Source organism: Triticum aestivum, chromosome 5A (genome assembly GCF_018294505.1).
Source record: "Triticum aestivum cultivar Chinese Spring chromosome 5A, IWGSC CS RefSeq v2.1, whole genome shotgun sequence".
Lineage (NCBI taxonomy): Eukaryota > Viridiplantae > Streptophyta > Magnoliopsida > Poales > Poaceae > Triticum > Triticum aestivum.
Genome location: NC_057806.1, coordinates 592,402,313 through 592,423,183, shown reverse-complemented (window position 1 = coordinate 592,423,183; position 20,871 = coordinate 592,402,313). Strand labels below are relative to the sequence as shown.

General features: G+C 46.0%; 2 protein-coding genes across 2 annotated transcripts; one reads left to right on the top strand and one right to left on the bottom strand.

Annotated features, from left to right (window-relative positions):
- The first annotated feature begins 8,348 nt into the window (after positions 1-8,348).
- Positions 8,349-12,146, top strand: LOC123105081 (probable WRKY transcription factor 57). Its single transcript, XM_044527063.1, has 4 exons — positions 8,349-8,860; positions 9,372-9,527; positions 10,099-10,552; positions 11,649-12,146. The coding sequence occupies exons 1-3, from the start codon at positions 8,526-8,528 to the stop codon at positions 10,538-10,540; spliced, it is 933 nt and encodes a 310-aa protein (XP_044382998.1). The 5' UTR covers positions 8,349-8,525; the 3' UTR covers positions 10,541-10,552; positions 11,649-12,146.
- Positions 12,147-16,238: 4,092 nt separating this feature from the next.
- Positions 16,239-18,332, bottom strand: LOC123101603 (FYN-binding protein 1). Its single transcript, XM_044522977.1, has 3 exons — positions 17,933-18,332; positions 16,496-16,622; positions 16,239-16,413 (listed from the first exon to the last, which is right to left on the bottom strand). The coding sequence occupies exons 1-3, from the start codon at positions 18,189-18,191 to the stop codon at positions 16,239-16,241; spliced, it is 561 nt and encodes a 186-aa protein (XP_044378912.1). The 5' UTR covers positions 18,192-18,332.
- Positions 18,333-20,871: the final 2,539 nt, after the last annotated feature.

Below are 20,871 nucleotides of genomic sequence, written 5' to 3'. Positions count from 1 at the left end.
TTAGGGTTTGTGTCCTGTTAATTTGATAAGATGAGACAGTGATGGCTCCCTGCGTATGGAATAAAGTTATCTCTGCTTAGCCTCCGTCTCGGTGGTGCATCCAACATTGTCGGTAAGTGTGTAAATGTGTGTCTTCGACAGATCTGTCCTTGATGAATTTGCTCGGATCTAATCGTAATTCATCTACGTTTGTGTGTCTTCAGGTGGATCCTTTTGATCTACGCTACTCTTCAACGGCGGCGGTTGCTGTTTTGGTGCGCTGATCCTATGGGACCTTAACACAACGGCTTTTCAACTCTCTACTACAACAAGTTTTTCATGGCTCTAGCGACGAAGGGACGATGACGGTGGCACGTCTTCGGCTTGCTTCAGTGTTTGTAATCGTAGTTAAGTAGTCTATAGATCTAGATATAATTTTTATTATTTTTTTGTTCGTTGTATTATCATGCTTGAAGACGAATAGATTTGAAGTATTCCAAAAAAAAAAGAATTGCACTATCGTATCCACATGACATTCTTACAAATTCATTGATGCAAGGATGCTCTTGCTATCCAGATGACCCGGTCATTGTCCAGTTAGACTCCTCTAAGGCGTTGGTAATTTTATTTAGTGATGGCTTATCTCGCTCCACGTATGACCATCTTAGGACATCTTCAATACCGACTCTCAAACCTCCTGCAACCGTTTGAATCATAGAAGCCATCCAACACGGGCGTGTATTAGTCCGTGACACGGTCCGGACGTGTTTTTCTCTCGCAAATCAGAGACAAATATGGGGGAGGTTTGCGGAAGTCCGGACCGCTCCCAAGTCCGTTTCTGGCCGCGTTGGCCCACAAAAAACCCCTTTCCCATCCCGCACGTTTTCGGTCAGCGCTGCTCCACAGCGTCAGCGTCCGCATTAATGCCCGGCCAGAGCAGACGCGACTGCTCACTGGCGCCGGTATTAAAGTGACGCACCGGCCCAGAAAGCGTCGCCCGTGCCGCTTCCCGGTGCAGGCGACTGCCGCGCTTTCAAATGACACAATGGCTACCTCTCCATCCGCCTGCCGCCCACATTGATGGCACGCAGTTGCCGAGGCGTATTCTCCGGCGCCACCCATCTGTCCCTCTGGCGCCCGCCATTGCTATATAAACCGCTATCCCAGCCATAATCACAACCATCCACCTTCGATCCATCTCCGCACCACTCCCACCATGGATCCCTTCCTCGCCAAAGCTCTCTAGGACGGGTTGACATCGGATCAGAAGAAGGAAATGGCCGCCATTGCCGTCGGCTGGCTGGCCGGCAGGCAGTCGGAGGACGAGAACATCCCAATGGAGGACGCTGCTGACGTCGAACCGGCGCAACCTTCCTCCTTGCCACCATCCTCCATGCCATCCTCGTCGGTGCATTACACCTTGACCATCGGCGAGGCCCGTGCCCATTACATGGACATGGTGTGGGAGGAGCGGGAGGAACAGTTCCGGGAGGCTCAGGCTGACGCCTCCTACAACAACCACCTCCTGCAGGAGCGCGTGCAGGCGGAGGAGCAGCTCGCCGCCAGCCGCTCCGCACATGAGATCTGCCTTGCTCTGGCGGTACCGCCAGAAGGTGGCGGAGGTGGCGGCCGCCTACAAGGAGAGCGACGACGCGGGCGAGGCGGTGTTCGGTGACCGATGGCGAGGAGGAGGACATCACCAAGTCTGCGCCCCGCCACGGCGACCATGAAGCCGACACATCCGCGGGCGTCGCCGACAGCGAGAAAGAGTAGTGCACGGTAGGCCGCCGCCGCTCGTCTAGCGGGAAGGCCACCGCTCCTTCCCTCCCGTCGACGCCAAGCTTGGTGGCAATGTGGAGGCGGACAGCTTCACTTCCCAGGCCTCCGGCGGCGGAGGTTACGGAGGCGGACCTGGAGAACACCGAGGGGAAGTGGAGACGGTGAAGTTTCAGTTCTCAGGGCTGATGGCTGGACACGAGGAACGGGCACCGGCGACCATTTAGATTAGGTATTAATTATACCTTTAGCGCCGGACTATCACCCCTTGATGTAAATGATGAAATCCGGACGTGTTTATATGAAATCCGTCATGTTTATATGAAATCCAGCCTTGTTTGCACAAATTCATCCGGTTTGTTAAAAAAAAGCTTGAAATATATGCTGCTAAACTTGAATGGCGGCCGCCCACATACATATCCGCGGACTGATCTCCTCTGCCCATGGATGGATATAGAAGAAAGTTTTTTGGTTGCCATTGAAGATGCCCTTACAACGGAGATATATCGTTGATAGAAGACAGGTGCTTAATTTCTCAGAAACTTACTAGAGATTAAAATAGGGTAGCAGATCATCTCGCATTATACAATCGTGCTGATTATAGCATTGCGGCATGACTACAGAGAGTACCACCTTGTATTGATGCACTTTTGCCTTCTCGTCTGTAAGCCTATAATTATGAAATAAAACTCTTTTACCCCCACAAAAATCATGTCAAACCAGCAAGCTTCTGTCCATACAAAATTGAGTAAGTGCACAGTTAATTAGGTGGGCATTGAATGAGAGATGGCGTCACGTACTAGCCTCACATGCATGTGAGCCGTGAGATCCATCTTGCATGTTTTTTCTTTTTGCATTGTTTTAACGCTTGGCTAACTTCGCATGCTACAGGGAGGACGAAAAAGATCAGAATTATTATTTGCCACCAAGGATTCTCCTTTCCTGTCATGGCTGTTCGTTTTTCTTGCTTTTGCTGTAGGTAGTTGCTATAAAAGTCATTTGGTTTCTCACAAATGAAACCGAAGATGGTGCTCTCTCTGTCGAAAACAAAAATAAATAAATTCAGGAGAGATATAGATTTTTTTTAATATAGTACAAAGGCGGATGCTCACATACATGCACATATACTTAATCCTGAGCCGGCACAACATCCTGATACTGACGAAATCACCACATACGCTTTCGTAGTCGACGGAGTCACGGAAACATATTTTCCCATTGAATGCACAGTGCCGAAGGGCTTGAAATAAATCTATAAAATACGACTACCAATGCCAAGTTTGGAACCAAAACCTGGTGGGTTGTTCCACCATAAAGAACCTAACCATCTGTTGATTTCTGATAAATGAAACCGAAGAGGGAGATATCTCTGTCGGGAAAAAAATGTCAGGAAGGACATAGAATTAAGTAGTAGTAGTAGTAGTATATAAGTAACTGTTTATTTTCCTTATCATACGATTCATTATCTTCCTTCGGTAAGATATAGACAATCATATTGCACATTGCAATACTTGTCTGTAAGAGCATCTCCAACCGCGCCCTCAACAGGCCCCTCCAAGCCATTTTTTCGGAGCCGGCGCCAAAAAAACGCCCTAGTCGCGCCTCAGGACGACGAAAAGCGCCGGTTCGGTACTTTTTTCTGCCCGGCGCGAGCAGGCCGAACCCGGCACACCGGGGGGCGATCGGGGGCTCCGACGCAAGGGAAAAGCGCGGCTGGCCCACACCCTCAAGTGAAAAGTCAAGATTTTCTTCCGCGACTCGCCTTCCACCCCCCGCGCCCTCGGCCGCCACTAGCTATATCCCGGCGACGCCCGCCGCTCTTCACCGCTAGATAGCCATTCCCCGCCGGAAAATTAGCAGAGGTTCGTCGCGGCAGCCCCTCCAACAGCAGCTGGGCGTTTCCGGCCGCCGTTTTCGGCCGCAGAGGGGCAGTTTAGCGGCGGGTGCACGCCCACCGGGCGCAAGGTGTTCGGCGATTTGCCTGCCTCGACGATGGACTCAGATGACGAGGAAGCGCTCGCCGCGCTGCTGGAGGAGGAAGCCGAGGCCGACGTCCAGGAAGAAGAGCATCTGATGGTGCTCGCCGCCCTCGCCCAGCTGCTGGCGAGCAATGAAAAGCCGCGGCGAGGTGGCTCGGCGCCGGGGCGGGTGAAAGCAAAAAACCGGCATCATCTCGAAGGCTACTGCATGCTCTACTCCGACTACTTCGTCGATGCTCCACTTCACGGCGACAAAACATTTCGGCGCCGTTATCGAATGAGCCGAAAGCTCTTCCTCAGAATTGTGAATTCCATCCGGGAGTTCGACAACTACTTCAAGTGCAAGATGGATTGCACCGGCAAACTTGGATTCACCTCGATCCAGAAGTGCACGACAGCGATGAGGATGCTTGCATACAGAGCTCCCGGTGATTCACTCGACGACTATGGGCGCATGGTCGAGTCCACCAGCATAGAGTGCTTCTACAAGTTCTGTCGGGCAATGGTGGCAGTGTTTGGACCGCAATACTTGAGAACACCCAATGCGGAAGACACTGCTCGGATCCTAGCACAACATGCAGCAAGAGGATTTCCTGGGATGTTTGGAAGCATCGACTACATGCATTGAAAATGCAAGAATTGCCCATTTGCTTGGCAGGGGTGTACAAAGGCGCCAAAGGCGGTTGCAGTGTGGTACTTGAGGCGGTGGCCACACAGGACCTCTGGATTTGGCACTCCTTTGGTATGGCAGGAACTCACAATGACATCAATGTGCTGCAGTGCTCTCCTGTCTTTGCCAATCTTGTTGAAGGTCATTCTCCTCCGGTGAACTTCGAGATCAATGGGCGGCACTACAACAAGAGGTACTATCTAGCTGATGGCATCTATCCGAGATGGTCGACATTTGTGAAGACGACCTCAAACCCTGTGCCAGGAGGCAAGAACGCCTGGTTTGCGAAGATTCAGGAGGCTTGCAGGAAGGATGTCGAGCGAGCATTTGGTGTGCTCCAATCTCGATTTGCTGTTGTCCAGTACCCCGCCCAGACCTGGTCGAAAGACCAAATGTGGGAGATTATGACTTGCTGTGTCATCTTGCACAACATGATCATCGAGAGCGAGCAAGAAGACCCAGTGTTTGACACTGAACCATACTACAGGCAGGGTCCTCTAGCCGAAGTTGATCACCAACTCCAGACAACCTGGACTGCCTATCTCAGTATGCGTCAGGAGATCCGAGACCCACAGGTGCATCATCAACTGCAGCAAGATCTGATTGAGCACCTATGGAGGCTCAAGGGGGACGCCGGGCGCGACGTGTGATGAAATATGAGTTTTATTTGTTGAACTATATAATTTGTATTGAACTATTTGTTGTTGTACTATTTTGTTGAAATATTTGATTTTTTGTGATGAAATATGTTATAAGAAAAAAAATTACATTGATAACTGAACGCCGAGCTACGGCGAACCATGCCGAATATGGACCTATTCTCGCCCATATGGACCCTTTATTCGCCAAAATTGGGCTGAAAAGTGAGCCAATTTCGGCGCCTGGGGGCGACGACTGGGCGCAAAACCGCCCCCAGCACCGATTGTGTCGCCGGCTCGCCCCCAGAGGGCGATTTTTATGCGTCCTAGGTGGGCCAACGGCTGGAGATGCTCTAACATGATCAAGAACCAAACAAATAGGAACAATGTGATGTGAAATTACTTCTCATTCTCATAAATATTTACTAGCACTTCCTCCGTTTTTATTTACTACACATATCAGTTTTGACTGAAGTCAAACTATATAAAGTTTGACTAAGTTTGTAGAAAACAATATGAACATATACAATAACAAATTTATATGAATGTGAAAATATATGCAATGATGAATCTAATAATATATATTTGATGGCGGACATGTTAATACATCTTTCTACAAACTTGTCGAATGTATATAAAGTTTGACTTTAGATAAACCTAATATGAGGAGTAAATAAAATCAGAAGGAGTACCTCACATGAAGCCAACACTACGTAGGGACAGGGATGGTGGTTTCGTGCGGACCAAGTTAGGTGCAAAAGGATTCTCACTAGGCCCACGCGCCTCAACCTTTTACTGTTGTCCCTTCCAAGGCCACAGTCGAGTTGGGCGAGCCCCAGCTACTAGTTGTTGATCTCTGATTCGAATAAACCTACTAGTTGTTGATGATATCTTCATTCAGATATTACTATACTACTCTTAGTAGTACTAGATCACTAGATGGATGCAGATGCTCCTTGACTAGCATATAATTGTACAAATCAAACTAAACTAACAGCCGACAGAGGTAGGTTTAATTTTGGGGGCGCTTTAAAAGCTTGGGCCCGGCTACCCGCGGATAAATTGCTAGAGAATTAGTGGGATTAACTGACTTCCACTGCTTTATGGGACAGTTTCTGGAACTAATTTTGCAGGTTCGGTGTATGTGGCTAGCTAGAACATGCGCTGATAACTGACCCGAAAGTACAAAGCGTATCAAACATAACAAAAATCACATCAAGATTTCAAAACCATCGAACGACCACTACTGCCGCCAGAACGAGCCGCTGACGCGCCCCTGTCGCTACTGCTCTACCGGAGCCGGCTTCACCTTGTCGATGACAGCCGGAAAATCTTCGTACACGTGTCCCTAAGGACCAACGCCCTGGAGACACAGCCGTCGCCGTTGAACCCTTGCATATATAGATCTGAAGCACCTGACATCAAATCTCGCCACATGAGAGAATCCTAACCTTACTGCCCCAAAGAGACGGTAGGAATCTACGTTGGAACTCCATCGACTACGTCCAGATGAACGAACCCAAGGAGGATTAGAGCCCAGAAGAAAAACTCGAAGAAGAAGCGCCATCATCTGTCCGAGTGCCCCACCTGCGAGGACTAAACAAAATCTTAACCTAATCTACTAACCAGAGCGAAGGCATCTGGATTCCCATCCCTGCCACCGGCCATCAGAGCGACAGGCAGAGGGGAGACGAATCTACGAGCTAGCTGGTGAAGTCTGGAGAAAGAGTTTGCCGTAGCCGCCTTGGGTTAAGGGGGAAACAAGAGGAAATTGTTTTTATCTGATAGTTCTCCATGCTAAACTACCACTTGGATCAAATATATTTACTACTTAATTCTTTTTGAATTTGAAATTCGTTTAATATTTTTTGACGAAGAAATTTGAAAAATAGCGAGATTTCCAGAAACCCGGGTTTTTCGGTCCCTCACAGAAAAGAAATAGAATCAAGTAAACAAACCTTGGCTTAGATACGAGCAGCCGTCGTTGCCAAAGTATAAAATTTAATATTTCCTTTTTATAGACATGACCAAATAAATGGTCTTCCCCGCAAAACTCGTGAACGGTGTAATGCGTGTTTTATTTAATAAAGCTAGTCATTATAACCTTTCCACAAAAAAAGAAGTAAATAGTGCAGTGGTTAGCTCATGTGCGTCCATGTGCGAGGTTGGGAAATCGAGCCCGTCAAGCACATTTTTCTTTTTTTCATCCCACCCGATTCCCATGCGCAAGGGCTTTTTCTTAAAAAAAAGGACGAGGATGTTTCCTGTAAAAATATGTTACGTCAAGCGGCACCATTGGCTGATAGTGGGGCCATATACACGTGACATGGCAGATATGTCCACATACGCATTTTCTGACCGTATATGTATTACGAAGTAAATGTCAAGTTAGGTGACGCAAATTTATATTTTCATCAAAGTTTAAACACTAAACCAAACATCGAGAGCAATCTACTACCTCCATTTCAGTTTACAAGTCCTACGCGTATACCTAGATTGCCAATTTTATCACCTTCATATAAACTATATAACACAAAAATTATACGGTTTGAAAATAGAACATCTTAAGTTTATATTGATATATTTTTTGTAATATATGACTTGTATTAGGTTGGTCAAATTGACGACCTAGGAGCACACGTACGCCCTATAAACTAAGAGAGAGGTACTCCCTTCGTTTTTATTTACTCTGCATATTAGAGTTGACTGAAGTCAAACTTCATAAAGTTTGACCAAGTTTATAGAAAACAATATAAACATTTATCATAATAAATCTATACGATGTGAAAGTACATTTAATAATAAATCTAATGTTGTTGATTTGTTATTATATATCTTAATATTTTTATATATAAACTTGGTCAAAGTTTGTAAAGCTTGATTTTGACCAAAGCTAATATACGAACTAAATAAAAACGGAGGGAGTAGTATATATGACTCTACTTCATTGCTGGGTGCTAACTTTCTCCGGCATGGATATTTACCCAGGTGGTCCGGGGTCCGGGGATACCAACGGCTGGCTCGCACCGATGATTGGTGCAATCCCATTGGTTGTTACATGAGATTTTACCATGCCATCCAGTAATTTTCGGTAATTCGTTGAGTAAGTACCGGTACTTGCGCGCGCTCTCTCTGTCAGCGGTCACCAGCGTCAAGTCGTCTGTCACCCACCCGCCAAGACGTTACCGACGGAGACCGAGACCGTGAGAAAGTTCCAAAAATCCGTTCCTTATCGACGCGTCTGCTCCGCACCAAAAATGATGCGCGACCCCAGTCCTACTCTCCCCAGTTGTTACTCCTAGTCCTAGCCCAGCCAGCCGCACCGTCCAGGGCCCGGCCGCACGCTACAACTAGAACCAACCCAAGCCCCGGTGCAGTGCACACCCAGTGTAGCTCGTCTCTCTCTCTCTCGCAGCGACAGCCCGGAAGCTAGCTAGCTTTGATCGCCGCCGGATCGGAGTGCTCGTGGTGTCGTCGGGGGCCATGGCCGGCGCCGCGGGCGACGGGCCGGAGGGGGTGGGCGGAGGCGGGGACTGGCCGCCGTTCGCCGGCGATGCCTTCGGGGATTACTCGTCGTCGGTGTTCGCGGAGCTCGGCGGATGGTCTGATGGCCTCGGCGCGGGCGCCGGGGACCTGCCACCGCTGGATCTGCCGGCGGCGAGCGCGTCCGCGCAGGTCCAGCTGGCTCCGTCGGACGAGATCATGCCGGCCGCGTCAGGCGAGCCCGCCGGCGCCACGTCCTCCTGCTCCAGCGGCGACGGCGGCGCCGCAGCCGCCGCGGAGAACGCCGACAAGCCGCAGTCCGCCGCCGACGCAGCGTGAGTCTAGCGGCCCGTCCACCTCTCATCTTTGCTTGCGACATGGTTACGCGGATCGCGCGTCCGCGAGGGGCAATTCCGGCAGCGCGGGCGGGCCGCGACGTGTCCACGCGGATCCGCCGTGATTCGCGTGCGTACTACGTAGTAGATCGTTCCCGGTCTCACTCTCACGCGGTTTCTCTTTTATTTTTTCTTCTCTCTCTCTCCACACTCTCTACTCTACAGCGGCCGCTTGGTTCCTTGTTTATTCTTCTGTCCCCTTTCCTCACGTATTGGTACGCAATCCGTATACGCGTACGCATGTATTACTGCGCGTGCGTACTATACATCATCACTTCTAGATCTGATCGTTTGATCATACTACTACATGTTAATTTCGAAATATACATGTTGAGCAAAGCATGCTAGCTAGCCAGTAATTCCGGTATTTCTTTACGGAGAGAGTACTAGCTAACCATCTTGAAGAATTCTGCCTAAAAAATCAAGCGTTGATATGTATGTGTGCGCGCAGGAGCATGAAGCCGACGACGGCGGGGAAGAAGGGGCAGAAGCGGGCGCGGCAGCAGCGGTTTGCCTTCGTGACCAAGAGCGAAGTTGATCACCTCGAGGATGGGTACAGATGGAGGAAGTATGGGCAGAAAGCCGTCAAGAACAGCCCTTTCCCAAGGTACATGATCCACATCTATCCATCACTTCACTTGTGTTGCTTATAGTGTTCTAATAGTATTTGTTATTTGCACACATGGGCAAGGGTAAAGCTTTTGGTTTCTTATTTCGGCGCACTTCCTTTTTCTCTCAAAGAAAACCACAAGCATTTTCTAAGAGAAAATCATGCGCAAGCAATTTATAACGATCGACCTTGACTGATCATGGAATTGCTATTTGATCAGATGCGGTTGGCGATTAATTTGGACTTTTTTGTCTCTGATCAGTTATTCCATATAGACAGTATATATAAGATTTTCAGTTAATTACCGTACTGGAAAGAGGTCTGATTGCCCAACCCATGTAGCAGCTATGGAATGTTTTTTTTCCCAACTGAGCTTTACCCCATGTAGCTCTAGAATCCGCAGGGCAAAGAGCTTACCCAATGTAGCTACAGAATCTGAAGAGTAGATACGGGTGACTAATGAGGAGTGAGGATATTTGAGATGAGGCATAGGAAGCATGCAATCTTCTTGTGGTGGTTCATTTCCATCTTTTCTCTTCTCACCGAGCTGGCTTTCGATCTTGAGCAGGAGCTACTACCGGTGCACCAACAGCAAGTGCACCGTGAAGAAGCGGGTGGAGCGGTCGTCGGAGGACCCCTCCGTGGTGATCACCACCTACGAGGGCCAGCACTGCCACCACCAGACCTCCTTCCAGCGCGGTGGCATGCACTTCCACGGCGGCGCCACCGTCGCGCTCGCGGAGCAGATGTCGTTCGTGTCAACTCAGCAGCTGTACAACCTGCCGCCCCTGCGCCGACAACAGATGAATCCTGCATCGTCGGAATCCGCCGTTAGCTCCGTGCCGCCGTCTTTGCAGCAGCTCAACGGCGGCGACGAACTGCGAAGGTCGACTAGCTATAGCCCCATGGCCTCCGCGACGCAGACACCGTCCTCGTTGGTGCCTCCAGATGTTTCGTTTGACATGGGACTGCTTGGCGACATCGTGCCTCCAGGAGTAAGAAATGGATGACGACCTATAATGGTAATTATTAAGAGTTTACAAGCTTTGTAAATAGTTGGATCATCCAAACATATTTCCTCCATCTACAGACTAAAGTTTATAGCAATTTCAGTTCTCTTAAAATCTTGCACTTTGAGCACTGCAATTTTAGGCCAAATAATTAGTACACAATTTTAGAAGACTGAGATTTAAGAAAAATCCAGGAAGCTGATAATGGATACTCCGAAATAACTTTAAAAAATGTGCAACCTTGTGAGATAGTTTATGTATATAAGCACATGTTTTAATTTATTTTTTCCATGTTGGAGGCTTTAAAATATTTATTGTCACATACTTCAGTTGAGTTAACACATGAATGATTAGTTGGCTATTTCCCTCAATTCTTTTTTGACTTCCTGATATGCTAATTGTTTGCCCAGATTTTGCTAGTCACTTCATCTTCTATTGCACAAAATTTACAGTGATGTTTCACACTGAAAACCAAATATTCCCATCCAACAACTAAATTGTGCAATAGGGCTTTGGTTACGTGTTATGTATGGATATATACTAGTAGTTGGTTGGATATAGAATTATACATTTGTGTAGCAGGGCTTTAATTCCTTGCGGTTGCATATATCACGACTTCACGAGTACTACTGTACTCCAGTATCTAGCTAGCTAGCTGGGACCAGCTATGTACATATTGTCAGATCAATATGGCATGCCATGTATTTATGGATGATACGTATATATGCATACAGCTGCAACCAATTTACACGGAGATCTTCAATATGTATAGTACATGTGAATTAATTGATTGGACAACAAGTTCGTATAATATATAGTGTACTACATAAATACATGCATGTACTATCCATTCCATGCACTAGGTAGTATATAGTTGTTGTACCGTGTACTAAAGCACAACATATCCTGTCCCAAGTTTTCACCAATGTTTTTCTGGTGTTTAATTACACCCTTTTTATAGATCTGTTTGTTCTCTCTCTCTCTCTCTCTCTCTCTCTCTCTCTCTCTCTCTCTCTCTCTTCTCAGACATGCATATCATGCACATGTATGCATGTTTCTATGGTGTAATTAACCTACTCTGATTTCATTTTTACTTCCGTTTATGCAGAATTATCTCCCTACTGTCTATATCTGAACTCTGAAGTCATGACATGTCTCAGATCAGGGAAGGCAGATAACCAAGCAGCTACCCATAGCTAGGGTTTCCAGCTGATTGACCGATGCTCTCCTGCAGAGTCCCTTGAGACCGAGCTGGATCTTCAGCCTATTACAGGCTGAGGCCGGTATTGATCAAAGACATGCATGTAGTACAACGCTTTCTCCTGATGACAGGATTTGCTATTGATTTTGCACTGCGCCTCATTATTGGACAGGCCCGTGCAATTCTCGATCTCATGGCAAAAATTTATGCCCAACTAATTAACTTCAGCCTATCTGTTTGATCTACTTGACCCTTGGCATGTACTGTAGCAATTTGATAGTGGTAGTATTGTATTAACCTAAACTTTTATGACTTTCTAGCTAGCTAGCAGCCTAGCAGGGTTAATTTGTTGTGGATGTATATATATGTTTGAGATTCTGCATATGCAGAGTATCGGGGTGATCATACAGCTAGCTCATTCGACTCTTTGTTTTTTATTACTCCAATCAACTTCGAATCTGATTTCTTTTACTGGGTCACAACATTCTAGATAAAATTTGGTAGCACTAGTATAGAACTATAGATAACTAGTATATAACTATAATACCTTAATCGTGCAAGGGCAAAAGCACTAATTTTACACAGGTATCGGGCCAGTCACTATGGAAGTGTTGCTTATGCGCACGGCCCAGCAAAACACGGTGGGCTGCGGTCCGTGTGTGATATGCCTTCATCGCACGGCTGGTCGTGGCCCGTGTGCGATGCTAACAGGTTTGACCCACTTGCCGGGGTAATTACCTACCCCCCCCCCCCCCCCCCCCCAACACGGGCGCATCTTTGCTTGATACCTTACTGGACACCAACCATTCTAGATTGTTCACAGTGCACCGCCATATCCACCAATATGCTTCATGCCAAACTCGTGCAGTGCACAGTCGAAAACTTCCGCAGAGATTGCATCGCCATCCGCCATCGCCGCAATTCATGAAATCGAGGTACGTCATTCTTGCAGATAAGGAATGCGCTGGGATCGCCTCACCCTTCCTTTTGTCCAACATCTCAGGATGTAAATGGTCAGTCCACTGGATGTTGTGGGACTGCCCGCACTGGCCACCATTTTTTATGTGGAATTACGCGGGAGCCCAGTTAATTTTCATGCGGGACATGTGGCGTCCACATACTGCCGCATATATTTACAAAGCTTAGACTGGATAAGCTGACATACAAAGGATCACTCGAACAGTGGATAATATTAGCCCACACTGACATAACGACCGCTACTAATTATCACTAGTGAGTTCGAGCTTCATGCAGGGAAATTCAGTAGTCGCCTCTAGAATAACAAAATCCACAAAGCAGCGGCAACTTAACTAAAAACGCCTATCAAAGCAGCAGAAATATCTCCTGTATGTGAACAAAAAGGAATATGCAACACACTCCCCATCCTCCATATCCCAAAATTAACAGAAAGCACCTAGAGTCCTAGACTCAAAACGGCACCAAATGATAAAACTATCAGCTAAGAGCATCTTCCATTCTTCTGTCAGCTTTGTGTCGGGCGACCTTTGTACACCAAGCTATGCTCACTGGTCTTTCACTTGATTAATCGGAATCAGAATGGTCCCAGGACTGGCCTCATCTTCGGTCGACTCAACTGATTTTTTCTTCAGAAACATCTCAACCTGCGGTCATTCAAGTTTATTAATAAGTTATATAAGACATACAGTACTATCTACATGAAAAAGAAACAAGGATAAGAAGTAAGCAGGGTTCCTTAAATCACAAGCATACACCAGTGTGTATTTCCTTTCCCTAAAATGATTGTTAATCAATATTGTCGAGGAGGGAAGCAAAACCATCAAGGATAAAAAGTGCAGATAGCTAGCACCACAATCTTTAAAAAATGCAGATAGCTAGCAACAAATTCACAATAGGCAATGATCTTAAATTAATATTCTAACCAAGAAGAGTCCTTCATGAGTATTATTGTGACCAGATCTTGATAGCATAATTGCAAGGATGATAAATACATACAAGTTAGAAGCATACACAATTTATATTCAGAGCGCAACTCGAAACTATGGACGTAAAAGAAACCAGATTTAACTCAAATGCTCCCCAAATTTACCCAAAGCTTGCTACAGTTGAACAATTGATTAGCAATATTATGTAGTGCACACATACCTCAGTTAATAGTAGTGACCTTGATCAGGAGCATTGGCATGCTTATCATTACATCTAAACCAATCTTGAAGGCAGATTAAGGCTTCCACTGTCTCGCTGCATAATCTACTTCTGTAATCGCTGATCAAACGCTTTCCGGTACTGAAAGCCGACTCTGACGATACGACGGAAGCTTGTACAGCAAGAACATCACGAGCTATACAAGAAAGGATGGGATACTTAGACGAGTGAAGATGCCACCATTGAAGAATGTTGAAATCCTCCGTGCGAGTGAATGTGTCTTCTTCTAAGTATCTGGCAAGCTCACTAGCAGTTTGGCGTTGCTTCTTATTCAAGTGTTGGTCCCAATCCGCCAACGGATCATTCTCTTCATTCACAACCTCATCAAAATTTTGTCGGGGTGCTGACTCATCCAATGCATCCGTCATTTGTGAAGAATATTCTTCGTAAAGGTTGTCAAGAACTTCTTTCACTGCAAGCAAGTGTCTTTCTACATCTGGACCAAAAGCTTGTTTTAGTCGAAACTCGATGAAGCAAAGTTTAAATCGTGGATCAAGGATCACAGGAATACAGTTTGGCAAATATGATTCCATCCAATACTTATCAAACTTTTTTTGCATCTCTCCAACCATTGCTTGAACGACTTCATCCTTTGTTGAAGCTTCCTTCTGCAACAATAACCTCACATTCCAGATTTGATGAAAGTACAAATTTGAGGTAGAATAACTTGAACCAGAAAGTACATTTGTGGCTGTGTGAAAAACGTTTAACATAGCACAAACTGTATCAGCATTTTTCCACTCTCCTGAGGATGGGCAAAACACATAATCTGGGTCCTTTTGCACCAAAGCACGAAAGGCTCTTCGAAAGGGGAGCGCTGACTCCAACATAATATAGGTGGAGTTCCAACGTGAGGGGAGTTTGCAAGAGATACCAACTTGCGCAACTACTTCTTTGAACTTGTCCAACCGAGAGGGAGAACTCTTAATGTACTTCACACTCTCTCTGATATCATCTATCACACCTTTCATCGTTGTCAACCCATCTTGGACAATCAAATTTATCACATGGCATGCACAACGGATATGAAGTAATTGACCTTTAATAGGCAACATATGCTTGCTGTTCAGATTTTTTCTAAGATTATTGACCATTGTACCATTAACTGATGCATTATCCAATGTCATACTAAAGAGTTTGTCCTCAATATTACACTCCTGCAAACTCTTTAATAAGACATTAAACATTGTTACTCCATTATGTGGAGTCTCCACCATAAAAAATCTAAAGATCCTCTTTTGCAAAATCCACTTGCTGTTGATCAAATGGCAAGTGATGCATAGATAGGACAAAGTCTGATTAGATGTCCACATGTCCGCTGTTAAAGAAACTCTACCACTGTATTTCTTCAAATGTCCAGAGAACGCCGACCTCTCCAAATTATAGTGTTTCATGCACTCATCTTTAATAGTATTTCTAGAAACATTTTTGAACAAGGGATTCAAACTTTTCACGAAGTCTCTAAAACCACTGTACTCAACTATTGAGAAAGGCAACTCATGCATTACTATCATTCTGGCAAGCAAATCTCTAGATGTTTCTTGATCAAAGTTCCATTGCTTAAGCATAGAGGCATCAGGAGATGAAACCGGGGACTTCATCTTCTCAACGTAGAGGTGTAAATCTGACCTTTTTTCGCAAGCAGCCAAGTGTCTTCTTACACCACTTGTGCCAACATCTCGTCCAGCTTGAAACACTTCATGACAGTGCTTGCACTGAGCTTTGACAAGTATCTTATGACGATAAATTGGTTTGAAATCCCTCCAAACAGCAGAAGTTAGCCTTCTTGTCTTGCGGACTGTTAATTGGCAAGCAAATAAAATGTCAACTCACAAGAACATTTTAAACTTGTAACTACATACAAGTGTAATTACAAAAGAGAAAAAACAAAGCCAACTCACCATGTGGATGATTAATTTTTGAGCCTCCAAATGGAGTAGTCACTGGAGAAGGGGATCCTAAGATAGATGGTGATCTCGCGGACGAATTTGCCCTCTCCTCCAATGGGGAACTTGCAATCCTCGTTGAGGGAGACCTGCCCCTTTTTGAGGCTGCAACTCTTGCTAGAAGACCAAGGGAAGATCTCCACGTGCTCGCCACCGGTGACCTTACCAATGGTGATCTTGTCGCTCTTTGACTATGTGTCATAGGTGGAGAATCTCGTCTCTAGATAACAAAACACAGAAAGTTCAAAACATGATATCAATTTCAAGAAGGTATAAAAGCAGATTTGTGGTATAGAGTGAGGTTTAATAGAGAAATCTGGCAAGAAAAATGACCTGTAGCCCCTCTGTTGTAGCTCCTTGAACAAATTCAGAACAGTTCATTGAACGAGCATGTTTCCTCTTCCCCTGCAACTCCTCCTCCTCCTGTTTTTTTCCTCTTCTTCTCTAGCTTCTTCCTCTTCTCTTCTCTCTTCTCTTTCCTCTTCTCTTCCAGGATTTTCTTTCTCTCCTTATGCCTTCGTTTTTCCTTCTGCCTTTCTAATCTGTAACGCAAACACAGGGGGTCAAAAAAATCAAAGAATACAAGTAATGTCACGGGGAAACACATGAGGGCCAGATACTTACTTCCGTTCCTCATCGATAGCATTCCACACATGTTGTTCCTGCTCCATGGCTTCCCACTTTTCAGCTTGCTTGTCGATCGTCAACACCATTTGGTCGTCGACATCACCCATGGTAACTTCCATCAAATCTGCATTGAATGTCCAATGAATGCTAAATTTAACTAGCAATCAGAACAAATGGACGCAACCGTAGAATTGTTCTATTTGCTTTCTTCAGACACAATACAAGATTTCACCATTAACATACAAATTTAGCATACACCGAACTCCTATAGCGATATTCTAATTCTGACCGCCAGAGCAAGATATACTTTGATATTTTTACAATTAATATCTGGAAATAGAAGAACGATTACAATTAATATTCACATGCCAGTGTGATACATATTGTACAACTTGTTTAGAATTCAGAGGGATGTTTTTACAGGTGCAATGCTCTTGCAACTAGTTTCGTACGAATCACAACGACGTTTTGCTAGCTGCTCCTCTGACTAATTCCTTTTTATAGACCATTCTACCTACTCCAAATAATTTCTTGGTTCATGCATTGATTGTTCTGCAAAAACATGCATCGGGATACCTGCGGCAGCGTGAGGAAGCTTTCATTGAAATCATCAAAAGATCGCCGCATGCTATATGGAAATACCCTGTAATGTACTTGCCTGTACACTCTTGATAAAGTCAATGACCACCACACCCCCCTGCCTTGGTCCCCATAATCCAGAAATATATGGACAGCAATAAGTAATGAACGCTAATCTACTAGAAGATTGTACAGTGGTATTGGGCAAAGATAACCAAGAACCATCTAATTCGTCACCTGGAGTAGTACGCGTATAGTCATGTTTGCATTGCCCACTCATCACTACACAGCCAAATTAGAGTAGTGCATAGCTTGGCACTGTCTGCATCTATACTAGGATCTTTTGGTCCTTCGATCTTAACTAAGTACCACTAAATAGTCTTTAATTGTGTTGTTCCTCTGATATATAGGGAGATTCTAATTCTGACCACGAGAGCAAGAGATTCGTACGAAACTAGTTGCAAGAGCATTGCACCTGTAAAAACATCCCTCTGAATTCTAAACAAGTTGTAATACGTATCAAACTGGCATGTGGATATTAATTTACAGTTCATAACAATATATCAATTAACAAAGTTGCGGACACAAGGGAGTGGACCAAGTACTATCTCAAGTACCTAACAAATGCCGGACGGCGGATTCGCAATAAATTGCAGAGAAGCTCATCGTCTATAGATTCAGCAAGCTACTCACATCCACACATAATAGTAATATCTAACAGGCTACTCACATTCAGTATAGCTGATGCACAACAAAACATGGATCACAACTAGTGTAGCTGATTCACATCAAGCAATTGAAGAAGACATGCCTGGCCCCTTGGGGTAGAATAGGAGGAGGGGGGATTTTGCATACCTTGGCGTAGAATAGGAGGAGGCGGGGGAGCAGGGGCCGAAGAGGCCATCACCGGGATCGGGGAGGGAGCAGCCACGCAGGGCTCGGCTTGGTCCCCAGCTATCCCCTTTGACGGCGGCGGAGGAGCAGGAGCTGAAGAGGGCGTCGGCAGGATAGGGGAGAGAGCAGAGGAGTCATCCTCGCAAGGCTTGGCTCGGTCGCCGGCGATGTCCTTGTACGACGGCCTCTTCGAGAAACACGACGGCGACGGCGGCTCCATGGGATTGGAAGCGGGAGGTGGTGCCGCACCACTGGTGCGGTGGAGATGGCGGCGACGGCGCCCTAGCCTAGGGCATGACGTGACTGGGGAAGGACGCGAAGGGGGGTTGTGGACTGCCGCTGGCTCGATGGGCTTTTCTGGGCTATCCACTTGCGCCGTTTAATTTTTCTGGGTGTCCACGAATGCCACATAATGTTTTTTTGGTGGATGGCATATGTGGGACTAATGGGACCCATCGCCACTTACATCCTGACCAACATCTATCTCTATCTTTATCTCTATCTCTATCTCTATCTATCTATCTATCTACATTGCCATCCAGAGCGAGTCCTCGCCGTCGCCTCCATTGAAAGTGGTCGGGGGATAGTCATTTGAATCGATGAATTGATCTTCGTCTTCCCCTTTCTATCCATCGGCGCCGCCATCATCCAATTCCTCTTTGTTAGCATCTATTAACACCCTCCCGGCCCCACCTTTCTATATATGATAAATGGTAGTCTTTACAAATGGGGTGGGTTTGTGCCAAATTCGCACACATGCCGAAATGGGCTTGGGTGATGTCGCCAGCTGTCCATGTGCAATAACTGAAAAGAATAGTGACATTCCTTTCCGACGGAGCAAATCGATATCCATGATTAAAATAGGTTCTTGGGATTTGACATGAGGACTTTTTCAATTAATTGCAATGTGATGTGAGCATAATAAAATATCAAAATATTTTTACTAATTCCGATTCGCTTTTCACTTTTTAATATTGAAATTGCCTTTTTTTACCCCCAAAGTCAACGTACTCCTATTATTTTTGGGGTGGTACTCCATCTTATTTGTGTTGGAGCAAATCGATACCATTCAATATCATCCATCGAATTGACAAAAACAGTAGGCCCATATTCACTCCGTGGCACCATAAAAGAGCCCTATATGTAATCCCTCCGTCCCACAACATAGTGCGTATGGATTTTTCTGCAAAGTCAAACTTTGCAAACTTTAATCAAGTTTATAAATAAAACTATTTATATCTACAATATCAAATATGTACAATATGGAGGTACGTCTTGCGATGTAACTAATGGTATGTATTTGGTATTCTAGATATATATGTTTTCACCATAAACTTGATCAAAGTTTGTAAAGTTTGAATTTTGAAAGAAATCTATATGCACTACATTGTGGAACAGGGAGTAATGTGTGCTCTTAAATTGCTTTCTATCATGTGTGCATCTAGTACAAGGAATTAGGAATGTACTGTGCTCCTTTTAGAAAAATGCTGCTAGCTTGCTGTAAAGCTGATGCCTGCACCACCTGCTTTCTAGTGTGCGGCTATCAACTTTTGGTTAAATTTGGGGTGGATGGAATGTTCCCTTCGGTTCGACCATACCATATGCCTCTACATTCGATCGTTTTCAGTGTTCACATGCAGAGAGCAATGTGCACTATGCAGGCCAGAGCCAGATCCCTTTTAATGGCGACCTGACCTACGAAGGGTTGATGTGCATGTGTCTCCAATGTTCCGATCCGTGCCTGTGGACAAAATTACTGTTCTGACCCTTAAGGCAAACTAAATCCCGATTTGACCTCGTTCCGAAAAAAAATTCGTTTCTGACCTTTTCTGGTGACGCCAAGGTCCCTGGCGTCTGGGTTACGAAGCAGACGCCGGGGTCCCTGGCGTCTGGCCCCTGGCCCGCACTGCCCGCCTGCCCGTTGACCTGCTGACATGGCAAAGGGGCCAGACGCCAGGGAGTGACGTTGGCAGGGCTAGAGGTGAGAGTGGGTGGATATGAGTGAAATGAGAGGGGTAGAGGTGGAGATGAATGGATGAGAGGGGTAGAGGTGGGCCCAAAATCTTATCCACTCGAATCTTATCCATTAGACAAGAATGCTTTCTGGACACCAGACGCCAGGGACCTTGGCGTCTGGGTGTCCATCGGACACACCAGACGGCCTGTCTGGTCACCTGCGCGAGCAAAGCACGCCAGACGCCAGGGTTCCTGGCGTCTGGGTGTGGGAGGCAGACGCCAGTGACCTTGGCGTCTGGGTGTCCATCAGACACACCAGACGGCCTGTCTGGTCACCTGCGCGAGCAAAGCACGCCAGACGCCAGGGACCCTGGCGTCTGGATCTGGGAGGCAGACGCCAGGGACCTTGGCGTCTGGGTGTCCATCAGACACACCAGACGGCCTGTCTGGTCACCTGCGTGAGCAAAGCAAGCCAGACGCCAGGGACCCTGGCGTCTGGATCTGGGAGGCAGACGCCATGCACTCTGGCGTCTGGGTGTGGGCCTGGTGTTTTTGCACACAGCTTGTTAAAGTTTTTGCTTAGCAACAACTAGCAAACACTGTTAAATATGAACAAAGCATGCTACTCTCAACCAAAAATATGAACAAAGCATATCAACTAGTCTCGAATGACGAACATAGTTTGCACATAATCTCAAATAGTCTCGAATGACAGAAATAGTTCATGACCACACAAGGTCTCGAATAATAAGTTCATACATTAAACAAAGTCTCGACAGTTCATCATCAACGCCGGTGCCTTTCCATTTGTCTACTGAGTAGTCCGGGGCCACTTTCCCTTCTTGTCACGTGCCTCGTCCTCCTCTCGTGCATCGCGAGCCCTTGCAAGTTTGCTTGCCCTCTCTTCTTGACGAGCCGCCTTCTCTTTGCGTGCCCTCTCTTGC

Excerpts from the sequence above, each read along its gene's own strand:
- LOC123105081 (XM_044527063.1), top strand. The coding sequence starts at position 8,526 with ATGGCCGGCGCCGCGGGCGACGGGCCGGAGGGGGTGGGCGGAGGCGGG. Across the intron at positions 8,861-9,371 it reads CAGTCCGCCGCCGACGCAGC|GAGCATGAAGCCGACGACGG; the intron begins GTGAGTCTAGCG and ends GTGTGCGCGCAG. Across the intron at positions 9,528-10,098 it reads AAGAACAGCCCTTTCCCAAG|GAGCTACTACCGGTGCACCA; the intron begins GTACATGATCCA and ends GATCTTGAGCAG.
- LOC123101603 (XM_044522977.1), bottom strand. The coding sequence starts at position 18,191 with ATGGAGCCGCCGTCGCCGTCGTGTTTCTCGAAGAGGCCGTCGTACAAG. Across the intron at positions 16,623-17,932 it reads TCCTCCTATTCTACGCCAAG|ATTTGATGGAAGTTACCATG; the intron begins GTATGCAAAATC and ends CATTCAATGCAG. Across the intron at positions 16,414-16,495 it reads GCTATCGATGAGGAACGGAA|ATTAGAAAGGCAGAAGGAAA; the intron begins GTAAGTATCTGG and ends TTTGCGTTACAG.